This window comes from Monodon monoceros, unplaced genomic scaffold (genome assembly GCF_005190385.1).
Source record: "Monodon monoceros isolate NGI ecotype Baffin Bay Population unplaced genomic scaffold, NGI_Narwhal_1 Super_Scaffold_16, whole genome shotgun sequence".
NCBI lineage: Eukaryota > Metazoa > Chordata > Mammalia > Artiodactyla > Monodontidae > Monodon > Monodon monoceros.
Genome location: NW_021703772.1, coordinates 11847456 through 11871207, shown reverse-complemented (window position 1 = coordinate 11871207; position 23752 = coordinate 11847456). Strand labels below are relative to the sequence as shown.

General features: G+C 40.9%; 1 protein-coding gene across 5 annotated transcripts in view; it reads left to right on the top strand.

Annotated features, from left to right (window-relative positions):
• RHBDD1 (rhomboid domain containing 1) overlaps window positions 1-23752 on the top strand; it is a 114256-nt gene that overhangs the window by 4439 nt on the left and 86065 nt on the right. For 2 of the 5 annotated variants that reach the window (XM_029224706.1, XM_029224705.1), the window contains exons 2-4: window positions 107-193; window positions 18458-18905; window positions 20164-20296. In XM_029224706.1, the coding sequence (XP_029080539.1) occupies window positions 18473-18905; window positions 20164-20296 (566 nt within the window). In that variant the 5' untranslated portion in view covers window positions 107-193; window positions 18458-18472. Of the gene's footprint in view, window positions 1-106; window positions 194-18254; window positions 18310-18397; window positions 18906-20163; window positions 20297-23752 lie in introns of those variants that run through there. The other 3 variants (XM_029224709.1, XM_029224707.1, XM_029224708.1) reach the window with 3 other exon arrangements.

Sequence of the window (23752 nt, the reverse complement as noted above, 5' to 3'; positions counted from 1 at the left end):
GCTCATTAGTTTATGGAGAGGAAGGGAGAGTGGAAAACAAACTCTGGGGATGTGCTGTGTGCTTTTACATAATATGCTATTTCATTTCTTCTTCTGATGACTCCAGGAAGTAAGTGGAGTTATCATCATCCATGGATAAGGAAACCGAAGCTCAGCAGGACTGATTATGTGATTTGCCCAAGGCCACGTGCTAGTAAGTGATGGCATCCAGACTTGACCCCATATCTAGCTTCAGATCCAGGAATGTTGTCATTACACCAACAGCTGTTTCTCCACAGTGTTCACTTGCTTATGCATTTTTAATCCAAAGTCACAATATCAGGATAGTATGAATGAAATTTAGATACATATTACAATGACTTCAGTTTTATATAAATAATATATAAGGGTGTGTGTGTGTGTGTGTGTGTGTGTGTGTGTGTGTGTGTGTGTTGGCAGCCACTTCTAATTTTGGAATTTTTTCCCTTGAAAGTCCCTTGGGCAACACTGTTAAAGAAATTTTGCTGTGTTTTTTATATTACAGATACCAGAAATTTTCAAGGATGTGTATTTTAATGAGTCAGTTGTGATGCTGAGCTTGAACAGATGTAGGAATAAATAGTGTGTGCTGCCCATGTAGTAGAAGTTCCTTCACATGGAAGTATTCAGGGCTTCCTCTTTCTCTTTCCAAGGAATGTTAATTTTGTATTAATAAGGGACCTTTTTGCTTTCTAGATGTTCAGCCTGTGGCAGACCTTTGAGATGCTGTTTGTATACCCTCCATGTTTTGGTTCTCCTGTTAGCTAGAGTGTTGTATGTACTCTGAAAAATGAGAGCTGGTGATGCTTGAAATAAACTAGGATCTGCTGCCAGCCCTTGGCAAATTACCTAGTATCTGTGTAGGGTTATTTGACTACAAACAGCAGAAATTAAGTTAACTAAGTTATCCAGATAACTTATTCAAGAACAAGAGGTTTATTGGAAGTATATGGATGAGCTCAGAAAATCTACAGAAAAACCAAACCACAGGACTGCAGCCAGATGAGCTCTTGAGGCTTGGGTAGACTTTGATAGATCTGGAAAATTCTTTAAGTTAATGTTCTGAGTATCAGATCCAGAATTTGTTGGTCTTAGTGTCTCTGCAAAAGCGTTAGATTCCAGGAAGAGAGTTATTATTCCAGCCTTGGTCACTGTTACCCTTGAATCAGTGTAGGAAAGGCATCCTGGATTTCTGGTCCCCCCGCCGGGACCACATCCAATGGGGGTGAGAGGCGTCTCTTACCTGTTACTGAAAGAATGAGGTGTTAATGCTGGGCAGAGAAAAAGAAAGGAAACAAAGCCCAAGCCGTCCCCACCACCTGGTAATTAGTGGACATCCTGTGTGCTCGTGGAACGTGCACAGCTCTGACGCCTGGCACGCTTCTCCCCTCTTGGCCAGTTCTTGTGTTGGGAGGATTTCAGTTACGTAAACAGTTTACTAACGTTTCTTACATGAGTTAGTTTAAATGGGGTTATGGCTATCACTTTTTCATTGACTTTAGGTAGACAAACAAAGAAATCTGGTGTGGAGCGAACCTCAGAATAGAATTACTTAAATCTTCTTGAAGGGAGTGATGGTGGGATGCTGGCATTGCTGCTCCCTGTACGTCTCCTGGTTTAAGGACCTACGTCTGCAGGGCTGTCAGTTGGAGAACTTTAATGAGCCCTCGTTAAACTAAAACTTGTAGCCCGTGAGAGAAGGAACAGCTTATGATTGATATTGGAAATCATAAGCGGTGATGGATCAGAATTGGAGTTGGCACTAATTCACCTCACTGTGGAGCAAAAGTCAAGACTATATACAAAATCCAGTATTCCATTTTTCACGTATAAAGATAATCTAATCATTTCTGTTAAGACTATAACCCTTTAAAAAGGAGGGAAAAATAAAAAATTTTGCCATCTGACATATAGAGTTTTTTTAAATCCTAAAATGGAGGCTCATTAAATTCTCAAATGTAATGGTAATTTAAAGATAATGTTGACAAAAACTCTGATTTGAGATTTTATTACAAAATTTATCTTAGTTAAAAAAAATCGTTTCTATTTTCATGTGCCTTCCACACACCCCATCATACTGTTTTTTTTAAAATGTATGTGTAATTGAATCACATGATGCAGTTTAAAAATGTAGGATCATAGCCCAGAAAAATGCTAATTGGTTACTAAGTTATAAAGACACTTTAAAGCTATTTAAAATTTTTAATCTTAAGCCTTATTTTATGTGTTGATATGGATTAAAAACAGTATCATTTCCCAATTTATGATTTTCTATATATAATCTCATTTAATCCTCACAACACCGAATATGGCTGTATTATCTCCTTGTACAGGTGAGGAACCAGTAGTTAAATAACTTTCCTATGGTCCCATGGCTGGCGTATTGTGGAGCTCTTACCAAAGTCCATGACCTTAATTACTGACCTCTACTGCAAACGTTAATATTGCTAGCCCTGTGTATCATTTTGACAAAAAGCACTGTGACGTTTCTTTTTCCAGAATCTGTCTGTTTACCCCAAGTTCCCTGACAACTTCTTTATGTTTGGAAACTGTTCAAATGTGTTGTGTTATCCGTCATCTTGTGCTTCTGTTTGCTGTGAGTATGGCAATAGCTCCTGTATTGCACAGTGTGCCCTGTGAAGCCTTTTGTCCTTTATGTCTTAAAGCAGTCTGACAGCCTCTCATGTTGAATTCAGCCAGGTTGCTTTTCATTTAACAAAGCTAAGTGTTGCTTTCTAGGTGAAAAATAATTAAATGCTTTTAAAGATGTATTTGATTAACAGGAGGCTGATCTGTGTAAATTAATTATAACTGTAATGATGTCATAGCCTTGTCTTTTGTTATTAACCAGGTAATTGACCAGAAGTTTGGAAGCTTATTGTAACTGACAGCGGTTTGACCTTGTATGCTGTCTAGAAGTGAAACATGCACAATGCATGTAAATGCAGTTGGTTTTTTGAGCTTCATGTGTTGTCAGAGCATCTGATCTTGGGTTCTTACTTCACTCTTCCCTTACTTCTTTGCTGAAATTGTTACACTCGAACTGAATATTGTACTGATATCTCTTACTAAAAGCATCTGACCAAACACAGATGTTGTCTGTGTCCTTGAATAACTATAATCAGACACGAAACCTTGGCACATTTAGGACATAAAGTCAAGTAAACAAATGCCAAAATTAAATGAACCTTGGTTTTAAATTCCATGTGAAGGAAGGTAAAACAACTTTTGGTAGAGAAGACATAAAGGGAAAAATAGTGGGCATATTTGCTAGGTTGAAAGAGAATTTTTCCCTTTTATTCTAATTTACCCAAGAAAGTTCAGAGAATGTGGTGTTTAAATATTTGAGTGATGAGAGCCTCTAACTTGGGTGATTTTGGTTAAAGAATGGGATGGTAGGAATAAAGCACAAAGTGGATGTGGGATAACAATGGCTAATGAGCAGCAGTCCCTGGGTGCCGGCTGTCCTCCCTCCCACATGCTTTAGACTAGAGGAAGAGTCAGCTCTGCCAGAAGTGACATAGGCATTCCTAAAACCACCATACTATGCGAAATCACACAATAAAAACCATAGAACTATGGTGCAAAGGGTGTTAGGAGCAAAACACTCAAAAAGGTTGTCACTGGCACATTACAAAAGAAAAGATAGGAACCTAATAAAATGGCAGCACGGTTTTACACCTGTTAAGTGATCAAGAAATGCAGAAGTACATAAGAAATATGGCACTTTACCTTCAAAAAGTCCTGAACTTTGCTTTCAGAAGCGATTGTCAGAAGGATTGCAGCTTGTGAATTATTGTCAAGTGGTGGAAGAAGGGTTATCTGGATTGGATGTCAAGTCATAATTGCAGATGTGGATGGGTGGAACTCATAAAATACTCAGCGAACTGAGGTAGCTGGTAGGTGTTTGAGGTGTGCAAATGTGTACATTTGGTGAATTTCTATGCAGCTTACTTTAGCTGGGTGCAGTTTCCTGCCTTCACCTGGGGCTTGTTGCTGATGAAATTGTGCAAAATCAGATGCAAAATTTGCGTCGTGCTCCAATTGTTCCTTGATATATATTGATTGCATTTGAACAAATTTGCTTGTTTCAAAACAAGCACTGTAGCAGAACTGACCGGCCTAATGAACTTAAACTTCCCTAAGCATATTTCACATATTTCCTGTCTCTGTGCTAGCAGCACATGCATGCTATATCCTCTCTTTAAAATACGTTTCCTCCTCTTAATTACTTTCTTTCAAAGTCTGGTGCAGGTGAGGAAGCTTCTCTGAGGTATTCTCTGAATTGAATTAACTTAACATTTTTTATATTGGCACATATTTGTACATTATTTGCCCATTTCTAGGTAGTGTCCGTTCTAGAAATGACTTAAGACAGAAGTTGGTAGTAAAGGGGGAAAAATTAGCAACCAAATGGCTGAGTAGCTCTCAACAGAAGAAAGCATACGTGTTTATTAGGTGAAATTAAGTTTTTCTAGCGCTGATGGGATTTTGCACAAGGAACAGTAAAGTTGGAAGAGTGTTTTACAGCAATGTGAAAATGATTACTCTGTGGCAGTCCCTTGGGTGAGTGAGACCTATGTCAAGGCCTAATATGAAGGTGCATTTCTGCAAAAGTCATTCTTCAAAGGCAAAGTGACGTGATCTGACCATGCAACATTTGGAGATTTGGCAAAACACAGGGCTAAAAGTTGGGAAAGTGTTCCATTATACCAGTAATTCTTAAAAGGTAGAAAAGATGTTTTTGCCTCTCTGTGGCTTCCTTCTCTGATTAAACCTTACTTTGCAGGATGGGGCCTGGGGGTGAAAGCATGCCAAGCAGGGCACACTTCACATCCCCCCGCCACATCCCTTTCTTTCCGGAGTTCTTGCCTGGTCCTGGGGGGAAAAAGTCAGAGAAGGCACAGGGGCTTCTGTTCCTCAGCTTCTCTGTTTGTATAGAGTATATCCCCAAATGAGAAAAGTGACGTCTGGATTATTGTTACTTTTTTCGTTTTTAATTTGATTTTAAAAACAGATTTTTGTTGTTGTTTTTAAAGCTATGACCATGATAACAGTTACCAAAAGAAGCTGGGTATTTGAACATTGCTTTGTACTACTCTCTTAAATATAGATCTACAAGTTAAGTTGTATCAAGAAACAATTACATTTGGTAGAGTAAATGTTTTATGTTCTGAGATTTTCTACATTTGAAATATTTCAAAATGCATATACATTTTGGTGTGTTTAATGGAAGTCACCAACTGCACTTTCTTAGGAAAGACAATTCTTTATGCTCAAATAATGTCTTTCCTAATTCTTCTGGTGGTTGAAGTGTCATATCTCTTATTAAAAGACCATAGGAGTGACTTCCTGTTTCACCTCTGACATGTAAAGAGCTTGGAGGTCGTCACCCCTGTCCTCACAACAAGAAGAACCCTGAACAAACTGAAAATCAGTGACTTTTCTTAGATCCATCAGAGAATTGAGGTCACAGGGCAAACTATCACACCCAAATCTGGAGATACAAGCTCATTTTGAGAATCACAGCCCAAGACCGTGCACACAGTGGCAGTGCCCAGTGATGAATAACTCAAAGAGATGGTTAGAACTTGGGCTTATATAGCATCTTAACAAAAGAACAATACTTTTTTTTTTTTTTTTTTTTGGCTGTGTTGGGTTTTCATTGCTGCACGCAGGCTTTCTCTAGTTGTGGTGAGCGGGGGCTGCTCTTCATTGCAGTGCGCGGGCTTCTCATTGCGGTGGCTTCTCGTTTCGGAGCACAGGCTCTAGGCGCACAGGCTTCAGCATTTGTGGCACACAGGCTCAGTAGTTGTGGCTTGTGAGCTCTAGAGCACGTGCTCTAGAGCGCAGGCTCAGTAGCTGTGGTGCATGGGCTTAGCTGCTCCATGGCATGTGGGATATTCCTGGACCAGGGCTCGAGCCAGTGTCCCCTGCATTGGCAGGCAGATTCTTAACCACTGCACCACCAGGGAAGCCCGAACAATACATTTTTAGAGAAGTGACAAGGCAAAGGAAAAGGACTTTGAGTTTCTAGGGCAGCAAATGGTAGGAAGGCAAATAGGTGGGGGAACTAATGGAAGATTAGGGCTAGTTAGTAAAGTTTGTTGTGTAGATTTTTTTGGAGCCAGTTGTAAGTTTTTCTCTGGTGATTAACTTTTGTCATACCTGGTAGGGGGAGGGGGGAACACCTTCACAAATTCATGTCCTGCTTTTAAGCAGATGGGGGGAAGCAGAGAGCTTTAGTTGTATCTGCTTTTTCTTAATTGCATTCAGCTCAAGGTAATCCTTATGCCAAGTGGCATATTTGGTGTTGCACATTCTGCTACCCTACAATCAGCTTAGCTGGAACTGAACCACTGATGGCAGTAACTCGTTGGAACACTTTAACAGTAGTTTTGACAAACAGCTGGAGTATGAGTGTAGGCTGTCTTGAGAGTTGAAAACTCGCAGCTTTTCTGCAGACAGACCTGACTCACAACTTCATTTTAAGAACAAGGACTCTGGAGCCAGATTATCTTGGTTAAAATCCCCACTCGTCTGTAAAATGAGGAAATAATACCTGCCTCATAGAGTTCAGAGGGTTGAATAGGATATGCCAGATGACAAAACTAAAACGATTTAGTAATGAGTTTGATATCCTTTATTCAAAGGAAAGCAGTCCATAGATTGGGGGAGTAGAGCGTTTCACAAGCAGTGGAGCATTCTTCCCAGGGGATTTTGGGCCAGAGTGAGTTTTATAGACTGTTAGAAAAGTCAACGAAAAAAACGGTGCGGTTGGCTAGGGGGTGGGGAGGTTTCCTTTTGAGGCCAGCAGGGCCTCCTTTCCAGGGTAAGCTGAGCTGGAGGATGGTGATTGGCGTTAGGTTTCCTGCACAGTGAGGCAGTTCCCATAAAGGCAGGCCGACTTAGGGTTAGACTTGTGACATGGGCTGGACCACTGGGACGGCCTTCATTTTGTGGGTCCCAATATATGAATTCACTTTGTCAGGTAATGGCACACGTGTAAAGTTTGAGAACAGTACTACCAAAGATGAACTAGTACTATATAAGTGTGTAACTTTAGCCAATGATTTGACTTTTTTATTTCACCAGTATTGAGGAAAACTTGAAATCAGTAGCAAGTGGGTATTTCTGTTTCATTAAAACAATAGCTGAGATTTAATACGTTTACTGTGTGCTTGGCATTATTCTAAGCACTTGGTGTTTTCTCTCTGTTTTAAATTTATTTATTTATTTTTTGGCTGTGTTGGGTCTTCGTTGCTGCGTGTGGGCTTTCTCTAGTTGCAGCGAGTAGGGACTACTCTTTGTTGTGGTGCACGGACTTCTCATTGCCGTGGCTTCTCTTGTTGCGGAGCACGGGCTCTAGGCACGTGGGCTTCAGTACCTGTGGCTCGCAGGCTCTAGAGCGCAGGCTCAGTAGTTGTGGCGCACAGGCCTAGTTGCTCCACGGCATGTGGGATCTTCCCGGACCAGGGCTCGAACCTGTGTCCCCTACATTGGCAGGTTGATTCCTAACGACTGCGCCACCAGGGAAGCCCTTCACTTGGTGTTTTCAGTCATTTAATCCCTACAAGAATTCTAGGATCAGATTTAGCTATTATTACTATTCCATTTTCATAGCAGGAAACTGAGGCTTAGGTTAAGTGACTTGCACAAGTTAACACAGCTCTTAACGCTAAAGCCAGTCATTGGGACCAGTTTAGACTCCAGAGTATGTGCCCTCAAACCCCAAGGTACCCGGGAAACATAGTTTGGTAGAGATGATAAAAGGCCTCTGGTGACAGACTGTTGGCACTGGTGGACAGTACATGTGGAAGGCATTGTGGAGGTCGGTGAGCAGTGACGTGGTCAGGGAGCCCGACATTAAGGATGCAAGCCTAGAGCTGGGCTTTGAAGGTTGGGGAGAAACTAAATGGGTTGGGAGGACGAGGAGGGGGTGTGTCTCGGGTCAGGGAGTGATGCTGGCGGTGCTGTCAGGACCCTGCCCGCATCCCCACACCCTTAGTGTGCCTTGGTGGACTCCCAGCCTCCAGCCCCTGCGGTTCTTCACCTGAGTGTTTTCTCTGACCCCCTGATGCCCACTTTTCCTGCTGTAGCAAGTCACAGGTGACAGGGAGTTAAGGCAGACCCCTAGCCCTTTGGCAGTTAATACTGAGGCATATCTAGGCTAGCTCCTAGAGTTCCCAGTGAGATTAAGCCTGTCTCCCATAGAGATAGCTCACTTGATAACGCATGCATTTTAGTGGCTCTCATTATTGCCCAAAGCAATACCTAACTTAAAATGTGTGGCTCTACCTTATCTCTTTGGTAAGATCTTATTTTTCATAGAAGGAAGCCTTTCTACATGAAGTGTTGAAATCATCACCCTTTTAATCACTTTTTTTCTCATGTTATTACTTAAAATAGTTCTAATTAAATTTTACACCATATAAGTAGAAGTTGAACTAAAAATGAAACATTGTTTTAGTCTTTTCTTAGTACTTAAAAAAATTCTCTTAAACTTGGGTTTACCCACCAAGAAGCAGTTATGTGAAAGAAAACTAGCTGATATCTTGTTTAAGGGTTTCTACTGAGTTAAAAAGGATTGGCTGTGAAGCAGAAGTTTGAAGTATTTCCTGGTCTGCCTCTAGATCACAGCCTAGAATTTCAAAAGATTTTTATTTAACCCCTTATAGACAATCAAGGAATTTGTTATGTGCTGTGGAAGTGTGGACGTTTGCTTCTTGAGTGATGGACAGGCAGGGCCATGGAGGCCTCTCAAAGGTATAGATAGGGGCTTCCCTGGTGGTGCAGTGGTTGAGAGACCGCCTGCTGATGCAGAGGACACGGGTTCGCGCCCTGGTCCGGGAAGATCCCACATGCCGCGGAGCGGCTGAGCCCGTGGGCCATGGCCGCTGGGCCTGCGCGTCCAGAGCCTGTGCTCTGCAACGGGAGAGGCCACAACAGTGAGAGGCCCACATACCGCAAAAAAAAAAAAAAAAAAAAAAAAAGGTATAGACAGCAGCAACAAGGCTTGCATTTGTGAGAGGCAGAAGGCTGAAGGGCTTGCTAGAGAAGCAGCACCGTGTGGTGGGAAGAGCTGCATTTGAGTCCTGATAGTCCAGTTTAAGAGCATATTGTCACCTTGGGTTCTTTATATCAGAAAGAAATGGAATTTCTATCTGTCTTTGGTGGTTTCATACCAAAATTGCTGAAAGGATTTCCATTAAATTGGGCACTTATGTTTGGAATGGTCAGGCTTAAAATAAAAGCTATGGGATGCATGTGAAATTCACTTTGGTGACCTCTGGTGGTGAGAGAGCCCCATGGGACTGCCCATCTGTGGAGATAGCCACACTTATTTAGCACCTTGGACAGAGAAATTTAACATCCCCAGAAAGTCTCAAGTCTTCACTGAGCTCCTTCTTACCTGGACAGCTCTACAGAGCAGGCTTCAGAATGGCTAAAAGGACAGTAAAGTGATTTTTTTGGTAAGTGCTGGGTAGATCAGCTAGTAGGTAACATGGAACTAACTTTGTCTTCACCAGATTGTGAGAATTAAGTGAAATGAAGCAAGTATACTTAACTACTTTGTAAACTGTAAATAATTGTATAAATATTCGTTATTATTGGGAAAGGTATATAAATATTACAAGAGTAAAGTATGGGCTGAAATGCTTGAAGTTGGTCAGATGATGATTTTATATCAGTTAATACCTGTGAAGTCCTTACTATGTTTCAGGCATTTTTCTACGTGTTTTACCTATACTAACTCATCAACAACTCTATGAGGCAGGTCTTAGTATTGTTAGTATCTGTTTTATAAGTGGGGAAACTTAGGTAAGCTTACATTGATTAAGAAATTGCCCAAGGTCATACAATTCCAAGCAGTTGAGCCAGGATTTGAACCCAAGCCATTAGGCTTCGAAGTCCGTTCTGTTAACTCTGATGCTATTCAGTCTTAACAATGATGAAGTACAGAAGGCTGATCTAGGTAAGAAAGCACGGTGGATTGAGGGTGGGGATAACATGATGAGATTGGATTTTAAGCAAACCAAGTCAGGTGTTATATAAGTAAGATTGGGGGAAATGTGTCAGGTGATAAGGGTCTGACCTTTGGTTAGGTCTGTCACCACATAACATGTGACCTTATTGATGGCTGCTTACTTGTCTGGAACATTCTTTAACTTCTTAGGTTGTTTTGGTGGTCTTAAATCCTAACTCCCTAGAGGTCAGGTCTTTTGCCTTCCACGTGGATGGCATTGATACTTAAGACAAGCCTTGTAAAAGACAGTCGGACATTTTTCCACTAAGGTATGGGAAATTTTGTATTTGTTTTCATTTTGAGAGATGGCATATGAGGGGAAAAAGGGAAGGAGGAACTCCTGTGTGTTAAAAGCTAGGTCTTGTGTGTTTAAGCTAGATCTGGTGGCTTAAAATCAGAAAGATTTAGCCCATTGGTCTTTGAGAGAGAATTTAGTGGTTGTTTCCAGCTGGGTAAGACAATTTCTTATATGGTTATGATGATGACGTCTGTGAGGTTGGAGAACCATCGTATAAATGGAGATCTCAGCAGCCTTCAAAAGGGGGAAGTGCTCTCAATTCCCAATTTCTTCTGGAACAGAGTCCAAGTTGTAGATATTTCCGTGAATAGATACTGGAATGTAATTACTGAGTGTCACAATATTCATGAGGACTAGATTCCCATTAGCTTCTTAATATAATTTGATTCCAGTTTTCATTTTTTATTCATGAAGTCAGTTTTCATTCGATTGACCTCATTTCTTTGTATCTCTCTGCCTTTAATGTGAAATAAGAAAACAGAATCCTACGCTGATTCTCTTGGATTTTTATCATTAATGTAACTCATGAAGCCATGTAACAGATTTCAATGGCCAGAAAAAATTTGTCATTTATGTGCAACTTGTCACTAAATGATGATGGTACTCTGACACAGATTTCATACTGCACCCCCAGAGCTCCCCATTTACTGATCAACTCAGGTAGATGATGCATTCCGGTGAATTGAACAGGGTGCAGTGGTGTGAAGCCAGACCATCTGCTGTTACATTTAATATTTAAATACTAAGTTTTAAAAGTATAATTCACGTTATTGATATAACTGTGTATTGCATTTAACGACTGTGATCACATTGAAGCTATGTAAGCTCTTTGAAATGCATTCATATACTTGAAAAGAGGAACAGATTACTTCACAAGCATTCAGTTAATAAATTCTTGTTTTCCACTAAATGCAAATACATATTATACTGTACCATTTTCTTATTTTCAAAAATATCTTGAAAATCTGCACTTTGTAATTGGGTTTTCTTGAGGCCTAAGGAAGCTAATGCCTTTTAGGAAAAATAAAATTATGCTAAGATATGTTATTGGAAGAACAAAGGATTTTATTATTGTGCTAGACTAAAACGTTCTCATCTATTGGCCCTATAGTAACAGGTGGTGAAAACAGTCTCTTATGTTTGGATTAAAAAAGTCATGAATGAAAAGATTCCTGAGAGAGTTACGGGAGTGAGAAGAAATGATCCAGTTCATTTCATTCCTAAAGAAGGTAGACTGTACTAAAACAGTAAGAGAGAGAAAAAAATGCATCTAGTTGTTTTGTGAATATTTTGCCCAAGTCAATGTGGTATTTATGACGCTCTAATTTGTTGTTCAGCTCTTGTAATTTAAAAAGCAGAGGAAGTTTTCATGTTTAGCATATCCAGTCTGCTTTTTCCATAGCTTTTTTGCTTTGTTTGAAGCGATAAGTCATACTAACCCTCTGCGTCTTTCAAAAAGATTTTACAGGGTTTAGAGTCAAATGTGTTGGCCTAAGCCCTGCCCCTGCTACTGAAGTGCATTCACATTCACTTTTAACCCATCACAGTGCAGGGGGATGGTAGTGCTAAAATCCTGGCAGTTTAACCAGGGTGATTTCTTCATGGTTTCATCTTTCTTTCTGAAGCTTTCTTCTGAAGAGCTTGTTAAACTATTTCTTGGAGGGGGATGGCGTGGGGGGAGGTTGGGAGAAGGGACATGTTTTTCTGTATGGTTACGTGTACCTATGAACACGCATATTTATATTTTAAGCAATGAAAATTTAAGCATTTGCTCAACATCATTAGTCACTAGGGAAGTGCAAATCAGTACCACTTCACATCCATTAAGATGTTTATAATAAAAAAGATGGATAAAAGCAAGTATTGTTGAGTATATATGAGTATGGAGAAATTGAAACCCTCATACACTGCTGGAGGGAATGAAAAATGGACAAAAATTTGGAAAACAGTTTAGTAGTTCCTTACAAAGTTAAGCATAGAGTTACCGTATGACCCAGCAATTCTATTCCTAGGTATATGTCCAAGAGAACTGAAAACATGTTTCTACAAAGAAATTGTACATGAATGTTCATAGCAGCGTTATTCATTATAGCCAAAAAAGTCGGAACAACCCAAGTGTTTATCAAGTGATAAATGGATAAAAACACAGTGTGGTATATCTATATAATAAAATATTATTGGACCATAAAAAGGAACTAAGTATGGATATTTCCTATGATGTGGATGAACCTTGAAAACAGTATTCAGTGAAAGAAGCCAGACACAAAAGGCCACATATTGTATGATTCCATTTAGATGAAATGTTCAGAATAGGCAAATTCGTTGAGATGAAAGGTAGACTGGTGGTTGCCAGGCATTGGGCGGGATGGGGAGATAAGTGGGGAGAGTTTCATTTGGGGGTAATGAAGATGTTCTGGAATTAGATGGCGGTGCTGACTGTGCAGCCTTGTGAATATACAAAAACCACCGAATTGTGTAGTTTAAGACAGTGAGTTTTATGGTGTGTGAATTATATCTCAATTTTAAAAAATCAATGCTTAAGCATCTGGAAAGTTAGGCATTAGCAAAATATTCAGCCTGAGTGATAGCAGGCCTCTGATAAATACTTGCCAAGTGACTTGAACAAACCTACATTCTCCTCTATGATTCTTTTTTTTTAGAGAATATGCTTAAAATATATGGAACCTAAATGAAATTTTCCAAAGGCATGACAATAGTAATAATGACATATCATTAATCTACCTCATATAAGTATTGATAAACCTTTTCTTGATTCTTAACTAAAAATCTCACACAATTTTAAAAGATCTCAATGAATAATTTTAAGATTTGTTGCACTTTTAATGACCGGGAAGGCTGTTTTCAGAAAAGCGTTCAATTACTCCTATTAAGACTGTAGTTTCTTTCTTTCATGTGAAATTAATTTGGTTACTGTCAGATGCCAGACTGGGAATATAATTTATAACTGGTACATATTCTTGCAGTTTAATGGCCTGAGTTCTTCTTGAACATTTAAACTGAAAATTGATATATAATGTCACCCTGGTAAATGATAACGATGAAACATTTCCTGCTTTGTAAGTAGAGCTGAAAATCATCATAGTAAGTTTCTTTTCCCTTTTGGTAAAATTCCTTTCTTTACCCCGTGAGACACGTTGGTTTCCCAAGTTATGAATTCAGTTTCTTTTGTTTGTTCTAGCCACTTAGTTTTTCTTATTACAACCTGTTTAATTTTTAATTTCTCATTAAAAGTAAATATGGCTAATTTTCCTATCCATATTTCAAGAGGTCTTCCATTTCTCTCTGTCACAACCTTGATATAGCACTATCTGGTGTGTATTACTACATAATTAAAACACCATGTTTTTTTTGTTTTTTTGTTTTTCCTCATAAACAGAGCACTTCCAGGACAAGGTAACTGTTTAACAAACCACTACAGCACGAATTTAAATAAGTTTGGTTTCTTTCTTCTTCTCCTCACCCTGCTCCTCCCTCTGTTTTATTTGCTCTCTCCACGTTTTCAGAAGAGCAGTCTTTGGTAAAGATTTTAACCGACAGCCAGATCTTCTAGGTAGTTCTAATCCTTGTGGCTCGCACTGCAGGTAGCACTGAAACTTGTAAATTGTCGTGAACCTTGTAGTGTTCATGGAACCTACTGACACCAGAGTGACAACCCTGTGGACGCTCTTATCAACAGAGCCCTTGTGGAAGTAGAAGTCAAAACAGCCGTCCGGTCAGGGTTAAAATGCCATGTTTTTTTAATCAAATAGTTCTGGCAAAGCAACCTATTAATACGTTTTAAATGGATCAGAGGTTTATTCCTGTACAGTTGAGATAAATGTTACAACACTCTTCTGGAAGTAAATGATAAGTGGAATAATATGTACAGTGCTCTGGGGAAGGTTGCTGCAATTGTAGGAAAAATACTTAGGGATGAATGTATCATAGACCTTTTCAGTCAGTCTTGTTTATTTTATAATGTAGATATATTCAGCATGCTCATCTTGAGTCAATGGACGAACACTTATTAAGCACTGACTGTATACGAGTCACTATGCTAGGATCTGGGTATTCAGTGGTGATCAAAATAGATAGTTCTGCCCTCAGCATTTATGCTATAATCTTGGAGCTCCCTGTGTGGGAGCACCCGGGTGGTTGGATCATAGTGACCAAGGCAGAGACCAGCGTGAGCTGAGACCAGAGGGGTAGGCAGGACAGTGGTAAGCACGAGTGTGTAGTTACGGTCAAGAGTTTGGACTTCATTCCAACTGTAACGATAAGCCATTGAAGGCTTACTGCAGGGGAATCCCACTTTAGTTTTATAAAAATTACCCTGAGCAGTAGTGAAAAATGGTTGTTGGGTAGAAGAGGAGAAGCAGAGTTTATGTTGTAATCCAGGCAAGTTATAATGGTGGCTTAGACTAGAGTAGTGGCTCTAGAGCTAGAAAGAGGTAGATGATACAAATAGTTTGGAAGAGTTAGCAAAGTGTGGTGGATGGGATTTGGGGGAAGCAGAGTGAAGAGGGAGAAGGATGTGTCGAGGATGTTGTCTGTATCTCCAACCTGAACAACTGGGTAGCTGGAGATTCTGTGTCCTGAGATCTGGCACATGGGAGGAGGGGTAGACTTGGAAGGGACTGTCCAGTGTTCAGTTTGGGGCATGTTGAATGTGAGGGGGAGGATATGTTTACAAGGCGGGGGGTGGGGATGGAGTGCAAGGACCAGCCTACTCTTCCTCGCGCTGGTGTAACTGGTTATGGGCTGAGTACAGGTTAGAATAACAAGTCACTTTCAAAACCAAACACATTGCACTGGTTTCCAGCGTATGAATCATGCCTCTATGCTTTCTGCTACAGCTCAGCTCTCTAAAAATATCTATGTAATTATGGGCAGGATGAAACAATATTCATCTTACAGTAAGATGTGTGCCTGCCTGGCACACAAAGTCAGGTTACAGATTTGATCTTCACAGGAACCAGTTAGATTTTCTGTTATCTTGTTACAAACAGGCTACATCCCTCACCTTGGATGGCTGACTTGATTACTTATTAGGAAGGAAACTGGGCCATAGAGCTGGTTTGAAATAGTGTCGATTTATCTTCGCTACTTAAAACTACGGTCTAGTGGCCTTTTGGAAAACAGAGCCCAACCTATATTATGCACTTCTCACATTGGTTATGGTTCTATCTGCCTTTATGTTACGCATACCACATCATTTTATTCAACTTGTGATTTTCTGCAGCCAGTATTTTTATTTCCTTCAACAAATAGAAATGATAGAAATGGGCCATTTAGGGGCCGGGATTGCAAGTGTTTTGGTCTTTGCTGTACCTCTAATGCCTGGCACAGGGCCTGGCATGCATTTGGCACTTGATATTTATTTTAAAAACTAAGTGATTGAGGAATGGCCGAATAGTCATTCTGTAAGAAGGAGGGCTAATTCAGTTTTGGGAAATCAAGAGATCAGGTGGACTGTATTCTTCCTACAAGGTTGTGTCCCTGAAATCTGCAAAGTCAAAGCTGTAAAACATAAATTTGGGAGCCATCCTGATAAAAAGAATTACAGAACCCATGAGAGTGGAATTCCATAAGTGTATGCAAAATAGCGTAGAATAAGAATAGAGCGAAACTGAGAAGCAGAGGAAGGGGAGTTGGGAGGAGGCAGGAACGTGCAGGAGAGCACAGCGTCCCAGGCAAGAAGGAGCAGCCAGCAGTGGGGAGATAGAGCTGAGGGTTAATGTGAGCCTGGGCGCACAGTGTGAGACAAGCTTGGGGAAATTCCACTGTCCTTTTGTTTATACTCTCCACCACTAACGATTCCAGTCGAGAGGGGACTTTTTCTTAAGCAAAGACGTAATTATGTTTGATTTTCTGCTGTGCGTAGCCTGCCATCATAGGACACTGTACTGATATTGAAGGGCTTATTTTGTGATTTCTTATAAGCTGGTTACTTAATGATCAGGCCCATATCTTTCCATTGCTCCTGTTACAGGTAATGATGTTTGATATATATAATTATCTAGGGGAATTGAAAACATGTCACAGTAGTTGGAGATCTGAAAATCAACCTGAACATCAAGGTGAAAAATATAGACTATTTCTCCAAAATTATCTGGGAGCATTTCAGGTGAAATTTTATTAAATTCTTTAGTTCATGAGAACGCTACAAAGCTATAATAATAAGCCCTGGCAATAAAGAAACTTGGGGTTGTGCTAATAATGGGGGTGCACCCATAACACATACGTATATATAATATTTTCTTGGGCGTTTCTTTTGGGCGTGAAGTTGGTAAGAATCCCTGTGTGGAGAGGGATGGGGAGTACATTTGAGTCTTATTATTCGAATGTTAACGTTGCAAAGACTTTTTCTCCTAAGTGAGATTACTTTATAGTAATGAATAAAAGTAGCTACTATTTATTCAGTACCTACTTTGTTCCAGACATGTTACAGTAATCCTGAGAAGGAGGTATGATTTCTAATTTAAAGTGAAGAAATTGAAGTTTAAGTAATTTACCGTAGATCTCAGGGCTAGTAAGTAGGAATCTAGCTGTTTTTTACTCTAAAGCCCATGCACTTTCTAATGTGCTGTCTGAATGAGAACCTTTAGGGTATCAGAGTGCGTTATATATTTGATTGGAGCCAAGATAGCTCCACAGGGAAATCAGAAAACCATTAGATGAGAACTTTTTCAGCATCCTGTCCCCTAATCTGCCTATTTACCCATATCTGCACCTGAAATTCTTCTTCCTTCCTGTTATGATGGACAAGGCTATTCCCTCTAAGGACTTGATTCTTTTTCTCTTTTGCATCTTTAGTCTGTGTCTCTTTCTTTACTAGCTTTTTCCCATAAGCATAACCTAGACCTTTTCTGAAGCAAATACCTTCTGTATTGGTTAGTAATTGCTGTATAACAAACCACTCCAAAATTTGGTGAAGTTAATTTAAAATATCATTTATTTAGCTCACTGTTCTGTGGGTTAACAAATTAGTCTGGGCTCAGCTGGATTTACTTATGCATTTGTGGTCAGCTGCTGGTCAGCTAGACCACTTTGCTTCTGAGGCATTAGCTGGTCAGTGGCCAGGGCCATCAGGGTGACTAGAGCATGTGTCTTTCATCATCCAGTAGGCCAGCCCGGACTTGTCCGCATGGTTGCCTAGGAGGGTTTCAAGAGAGAGCAGAAGCCTGCAAATCATCTTGAGGCCTAGATTCGGAACTAGTGTCGCTTGCTTTTCATTATGTCAACCAAAGCAGGTCACAAGGCCAGCGCAGGGCATGGAGAAGTAGACCCGTGAATATGGCACTCTTCCTCGTGGGTAAATCCAATCTACCCTTCAAGACCACCTCAGACTGAGTTGTGTGCCTTGGGTCTGGGCTTCCTCTGTCCCTGCATTTAGAACATTGTGTGGCAGTTGTTGGTTTACTTCTTAGTAGAAAATGAGCTCCTTAAAGACAGCGACTGTGTTTTAATCCAGGATTTGGCTCATAGTAGGTAACTTTTAAAAGTGGAAATTTTTCTGAGAATAAAGCAGTCTAGCAGTTGACATCTGGCGATATGGCATAGAAGATAATATATGCTTGCATTTTAAGACTTGCTTGCTAATGTTGAAGAACTTTGGAGCAGACTCTATCTAATATATAAATATCGAATATTTCTTTAAAAAAGTGAAGGGGTGAAGAATTCTCTCCAGCATTCTGAGAAGAAGTAATTATTAAATATTTGCGCACTATCTTTGTATGTTTTTTTGTTAGGTTATAAGTTTGTTTATAAGGAAGACAAGTTACATTTTCATGGCATATTTGTCAGCAAAAGCATACCCATCCATTAACTGGTCCACTGGGATCTGGGATGACATTTCTCCTTTAGGATGTAAAATGAGGAGGGACATCAGCCAGTGTCCTGGGCGTTACTCTGGAAGACGCAGAAAATAATGCTTCTGTTAGATGGGAGATGAGATACACATAATGTAAGCCCATCTTTTAAGTGAGCACGTCTTGTCACTGTCCTAATTCTCAATTGATGGATTTTCATGTGCCTTTTATTTTACATCTTAGGCTCAGCTGCCTCTGTATCTTCCCAGATTCCTCACGTCTGACCACATTTTCCCGTCACAGGCTTGATATCTAACCATGCAGCGGAGGTCAAGAGGAATTAACACTGGGCTGCTCCTGCTCCTTTCTCAAATCTTCCACGTTGGGATCAACAATATTCCACCTGTCACCCTAGCAACCTTGGCTCTCAACATCTGGTTCTTCTTGAATCCTCTGAAGCCGCTGCTGGGCTCCTGCCTTAGCGTGGAGAAGTGTTACCAGCAAAAAGACTGGCAGCGCTTACTGCTTTCCCCTATTCACCACGTGGATGATTGGCACTTGTATTTCAATATGGCTTCCATGCTCTGGAAAGGAATTCATCTGGAAAGAAGACTAGGAAGTAGATGGTTTGCCTACGTCATCACCACGTTCTCCCTACTCACTGGGGTGGTGTACCTGCTCTTGGAATTTGCTCTGGCAGAATTTATGGATGAACCTGACTTCAGAAGGAACTGTGCTGTAGGTTTCTCAGGTAAGGCAGATGCATTTCTAAGGTAGTCCGCGTGAAAACAGTCAGGGAGGTGCAGCTGTTGTCATGTTTTGAAGCAGGGGTCCCAGTTGGTGAGGGAACTGAATTATGAGTGGCTAAGCGCTGCTGGGGCTTGGATTTTGGCGAATAGGCTGATTGGAGCACAGGAGAGACATAAATTTTGCTGTTTCCCATTATGCCGCGTCATTCACTCTTGGACAGTTGAGACTAGGGTCTGCCCAAAGGTAGTTTTGTAGGAGACGTGGTCCTGGAAATATGCACTGGCTCCATTATGGTGGGACGAGGGAGAGAGGCACTGGTGTACTTGTGGGAGTTCCCTAAAAAGATGGGTATACATCTCAATAACGCCATTAAAATAAATGCACCATACCCTACAATGGCATGCTCACTGTGTTTTCAGAGCCGTGATAGTCTTTATACATAATTCATGCTGTTTAATTAATGTAACAGGTCCTTAGGGAGGTGGCCTTGTCTTGATTTTGTAGATGAGGAAGCTAAGGCCCAGAGAAGTCAGGTAACTTGCTCAAGGTTACACACCTCATAAGTAACGGAGCTGGGATTTGAACCCAGTCTTCGTGGCTTTAAACACGTCTTACATTGCCTCTCACTGTTCCCCTCACTAGTTCTTTTTTTACATTTTTCTCATAGGACTAAATTGCCATCAGGACTTAAAATAGGTATTGTGAAAATTAGCATGTGAAGGGTAGGAGGGAAATAGTCCTGAAACCAAAGGAGATCAAACCCTTCCCTGTATTTTCCCTGCCGTCCTTACCCCTTCCCTCTAAGGTGCATCCTCATGCATCTGACTGTGTGAGAAGAAAGGAAATAAGCCCTGCCTTCAATATGTCTTTCCATAGGAGCTAGAAAACTACACGTTAATGATATTTTTTAAATTGAGTTAAAAATCACATAAAATGAATGATTTTGAAGTTTACAGTTCAGTGGCATTTAGTATTGCACCATTGCGGGTGTCTTATTCCCATTTTATGTGTTATATATTTAGTAGCATACTCAAAGTCAGTATGAACTTCCGTGTTAAGAAACATCAAAGGAATGATTGCCTTGAAGACTGTCTTTCTACCGAATGCTGGGTTGACTTGAAAGGAATAGAGTATGTTTCGAAGCAAAAAGCTGGATGTAATGGAATAATCATTTTCACTTTCAGCTAGTTTTCTTTGTAAGTGTTAATCATCTCCACATTTGGATTGTTGATATTTATATGCTCTTTATCCTTTTTTAGGAGTTTTGTTTGCTTTGAAAGTTCTTAACAACCATTATTGCCCTGGAGGCTTTGTCAACGTTTTGGGCTTTCCAGTACCCAGCAAATTTGCTTGTTGGGCAGAACTTTTGGCTATTCATTTCATCTCGACAGGGTAAGTGTTTACTCTCAGAGAATACAAATGAAGAACCTGATGTTCCATAGAGAAAGAATTATAGTCATACTGAGGTAATCAATTGTCTTTTACAGTGAAGTTTGTTCTTTAACTATAAGGACAGAATCCAGCTTAATGGTTTTAATGTCAGATATTCCCGTGTTTGAATCTAGTCAGCTACTGAGCTGAGTGATTTTGATGTATTTGTCTTATCTGAGTTTCCATTTCCTCACCTTTTAAGTTGAACCTGGTACGCAGATTTGGGGATTAATTTTAACCAGCCTGTCAATTAATTATTTCTAATAACAATAATCCAAAGAGGCACATAGAAACCACATAATTAGAAAGATACGAAATCAAAAGGTATGTTGGTCCAGTGCTTTTAAGCCATTTTAGTTGTGAAGTTTCTTGGTGGTAGACTCTTTAAACAAAAGACTTTACTCACAATTTTGATATAGAAAATGGATCAACTCTGAACTGTTTTGGGTGGAGAGGAAGCATAGGGCTCCACTCCCTTTGCCTTACCCCTGTGTCACTGACTGCCTTAAGAGGCACCTCCACAGAACCTTAGAGCTCCAGGGAACACAGTTTGGGAATCACTGATGTCTGCGAATTTCCTTTATGGGTGAGGGCAGGGAAATTCAGAAGGTTTAGGGACTCATCAAGCAGTGTTGTGGTAGACACTAGACTAGTTAGGATTCAGGCCTCTGGACTCCTGGTCTGGGTGTTCTCGGGGGGGATGGGGGTGAGGTGGGGCGTGCTTTTCCGCTTTGGTTCTTTTCTGTACTTTCTGTTCAGGAAAAAGAGAGTGAATTGTGTTATTTTCCCACCTCTTCCACCAGCTGCACTCCTCTTAATCTGTGTAATGCACCTGGAAGCCTATGGTTTGCTCATTTATTTTTACTTCGGGGACCTGGACGCTGTCTGGAGAAGGGGGAGATTCAGGAAGATTCAGAAAGAAGTAAGGAGGATATTTTTCTGCTGCTGTGCTTTCCAGACAGGAGCTTTTTTCCTCAGCTTTCCGTTTGTGTGACCGCGTTGGGTGTCGTACTTTATTTGAGAGTATTCTCCTTGGGCTGTGTGTCAGCCCAGTAGCCTTGAGTCCTTCTTTAATGCTAATTTCCCATCATGGGCAGCCATTGCCAGCTGGTCCGTAAAAGGCAGTGATGTGGCCACTGAACACCACTCATTTGCAACTGTATTGTTATCTTGTGACAGTTCCACGAAGAAAGCCTAACAAAATCTTCAAAGTTTTCTTTGAAAAAGGGTCTGGTAATGTCTGTCCCTTATCTGAACAGCCCTCTCTATACCTTGTCACTCACAGCTCCCTGACTTGCTTGATGTGACTCGGTTCTCTGTGGAGACCAGAGACTCTTGTGTGTGAGCGCAACACCCAACATTCATATGAAAATCACTCTCTCTGGTACTTGAACTTTTATTCTGTAATGAATCCATTGAACAGCAGTGCCTTTAATAGTCTCATGCAACTATTTCTGAAGACTCCATCACGCATTTTATTTTTTTAGGGTCCCCCCCCTTTACATAGATAAGGGATGGTTGCATTTTTATGTAATATGCTTATTCTGCATGGAAGGACCTGATATTCTGAGCTTGGGAATTAAATGGAATTTCCTTTGAAGTTTGAAAGACGAAATCTTTTGGTTTTTAAGATTTGACTACTTTGAATGATAAACTTCTGATATCCAGGCATCTGCTTATGCATGTGTCCATTAAAGACGGAGCTGAACACTGGTCCAGGAAACCATGCTTTTTGAGATGGATCTTGGAAGGATGGGGGAAACCAGAGCTCTCTGGGCTCTGCATTGTTATTCTCCTGGTGGTTGTCAATTAGAGTTTTCATTGGGAAAACACTGTAAATCTTTACAACAAAGCCTGCTTTATCGACGGACTTAATGAGCTGCCCTTTGGGAGAAAAAAAAACCTGCCAGGCAAACATTTGGTGGACCTCTGTGTTTTATGAAAGCCAGAGAATTAGTAATTTCCCCAGTTAGGGAGTTTTATGGAGGGAAGCCACTCCAAACAGCCAGCCGTTGGTTCAGCACTGTGAGAGGTTATGGACTTGACCAGCAGAGTGACGTAATCGCACTCCTTTGCTGGAGCTTTTGCTTTTACAGTTCTCGTGTGTCCCTTGTTTCAGTGACATCTTTGCCTCACATGGTCTTTTACTTTCCCTGCATGTCCTGGGGCCCTGGTAGGTGGTTGTGTTTAAAGAAGTGACCCTGCTCCCAAGGTGGCACAGTGGGGAGGTGATTGCGAAATTCTAATTTTCACCTTAAAGCTCAAATTTTATCATTGACAATAAATATCACTAGTTGTTTTTTTGTTTGTTTGTTTGTTTGTTTTTGTGGTACGTGGGCCTCTCACCGTTGTGGCCTCTCCCGTTGAGGAGCACAGGCTCCGGACGCGCAGGCTCAGCAGCCATGGCTCACGGGCCCAGCCGCTCCGCGGCATGTGGGATCTTCCCGGACCGGGGCACGAACCCGTGTCCTCTGCATCGGCAGACGGACTGTCAACCACTGCGCCACCAGGGAAGCCCTCTTTTTTCTTTTTAAATGTGCATGTGTGCCTGTGAAAAATACAGTGACTACTGGTACTCTTTGGAGTCACCGTCTTGATTCATTTGATTCAAGCAGCCAAGGCACAAGCAGTTGGACCCACCATTGCTTTTATACCACTAATGCAAACATCAACACGTGGAAAATGGCACATGATACCTCAGTATAATTATGAAAATAGTTCTGACTTCATGAACTGCTGGAAGGGCCTCTGGGACCTCCAGTGGCCCATGGAGCACACTTTGAGAATCGCTGCTCCCAGCTCTCATGCTGCCTCTCTAGCACTACTCTTGACCGTTTGTTAGCTTGTATGAAAGGAAAGATAGGGAGCTTCATGCAGTCAGGGATGGCAGAGAAAGGGAAGCAGTGAAGTATGTGAGAACATATATTGTATAACCACTGAAATTGCTAATTAACAGTTGCTAATTAGCATGAACTGTTAACACTGTCTGGAGGAGAATGGCCACTTGTCACTCTCATTACAGGGACTGACTATAAGATCTGCCTGTGTTCCACACAGGACAGAATTCCTTAGATGCAGGGAACTCCCGTCCTACTTTCAGTTCTCTCCTTGCGTCTGCTTACGTTTTGTGCTAAGGTGCTTCTGGCATATTCATCTAAAATGCAACATACAGTTCTTTCTTCCCCAGTAGTACTGAGATAGGGAATATAAAAGGAAAGTGCATTCGGCTGGCATATACTGTTTGAGTGTCAGTTGACACCCCTGTGGATCTAGCTACGTAGTAGTCTATTGGATTTTTGCCTTGGGAATTAGAACTGAGGTTGGGGAATAACAATTTGGAAGATGACGGTAACACCATCTGCTGTCCCACGTGTTCTTTTAGAACTTTGCCGCTCTACCTAGAGGTGGGGTCCGGTG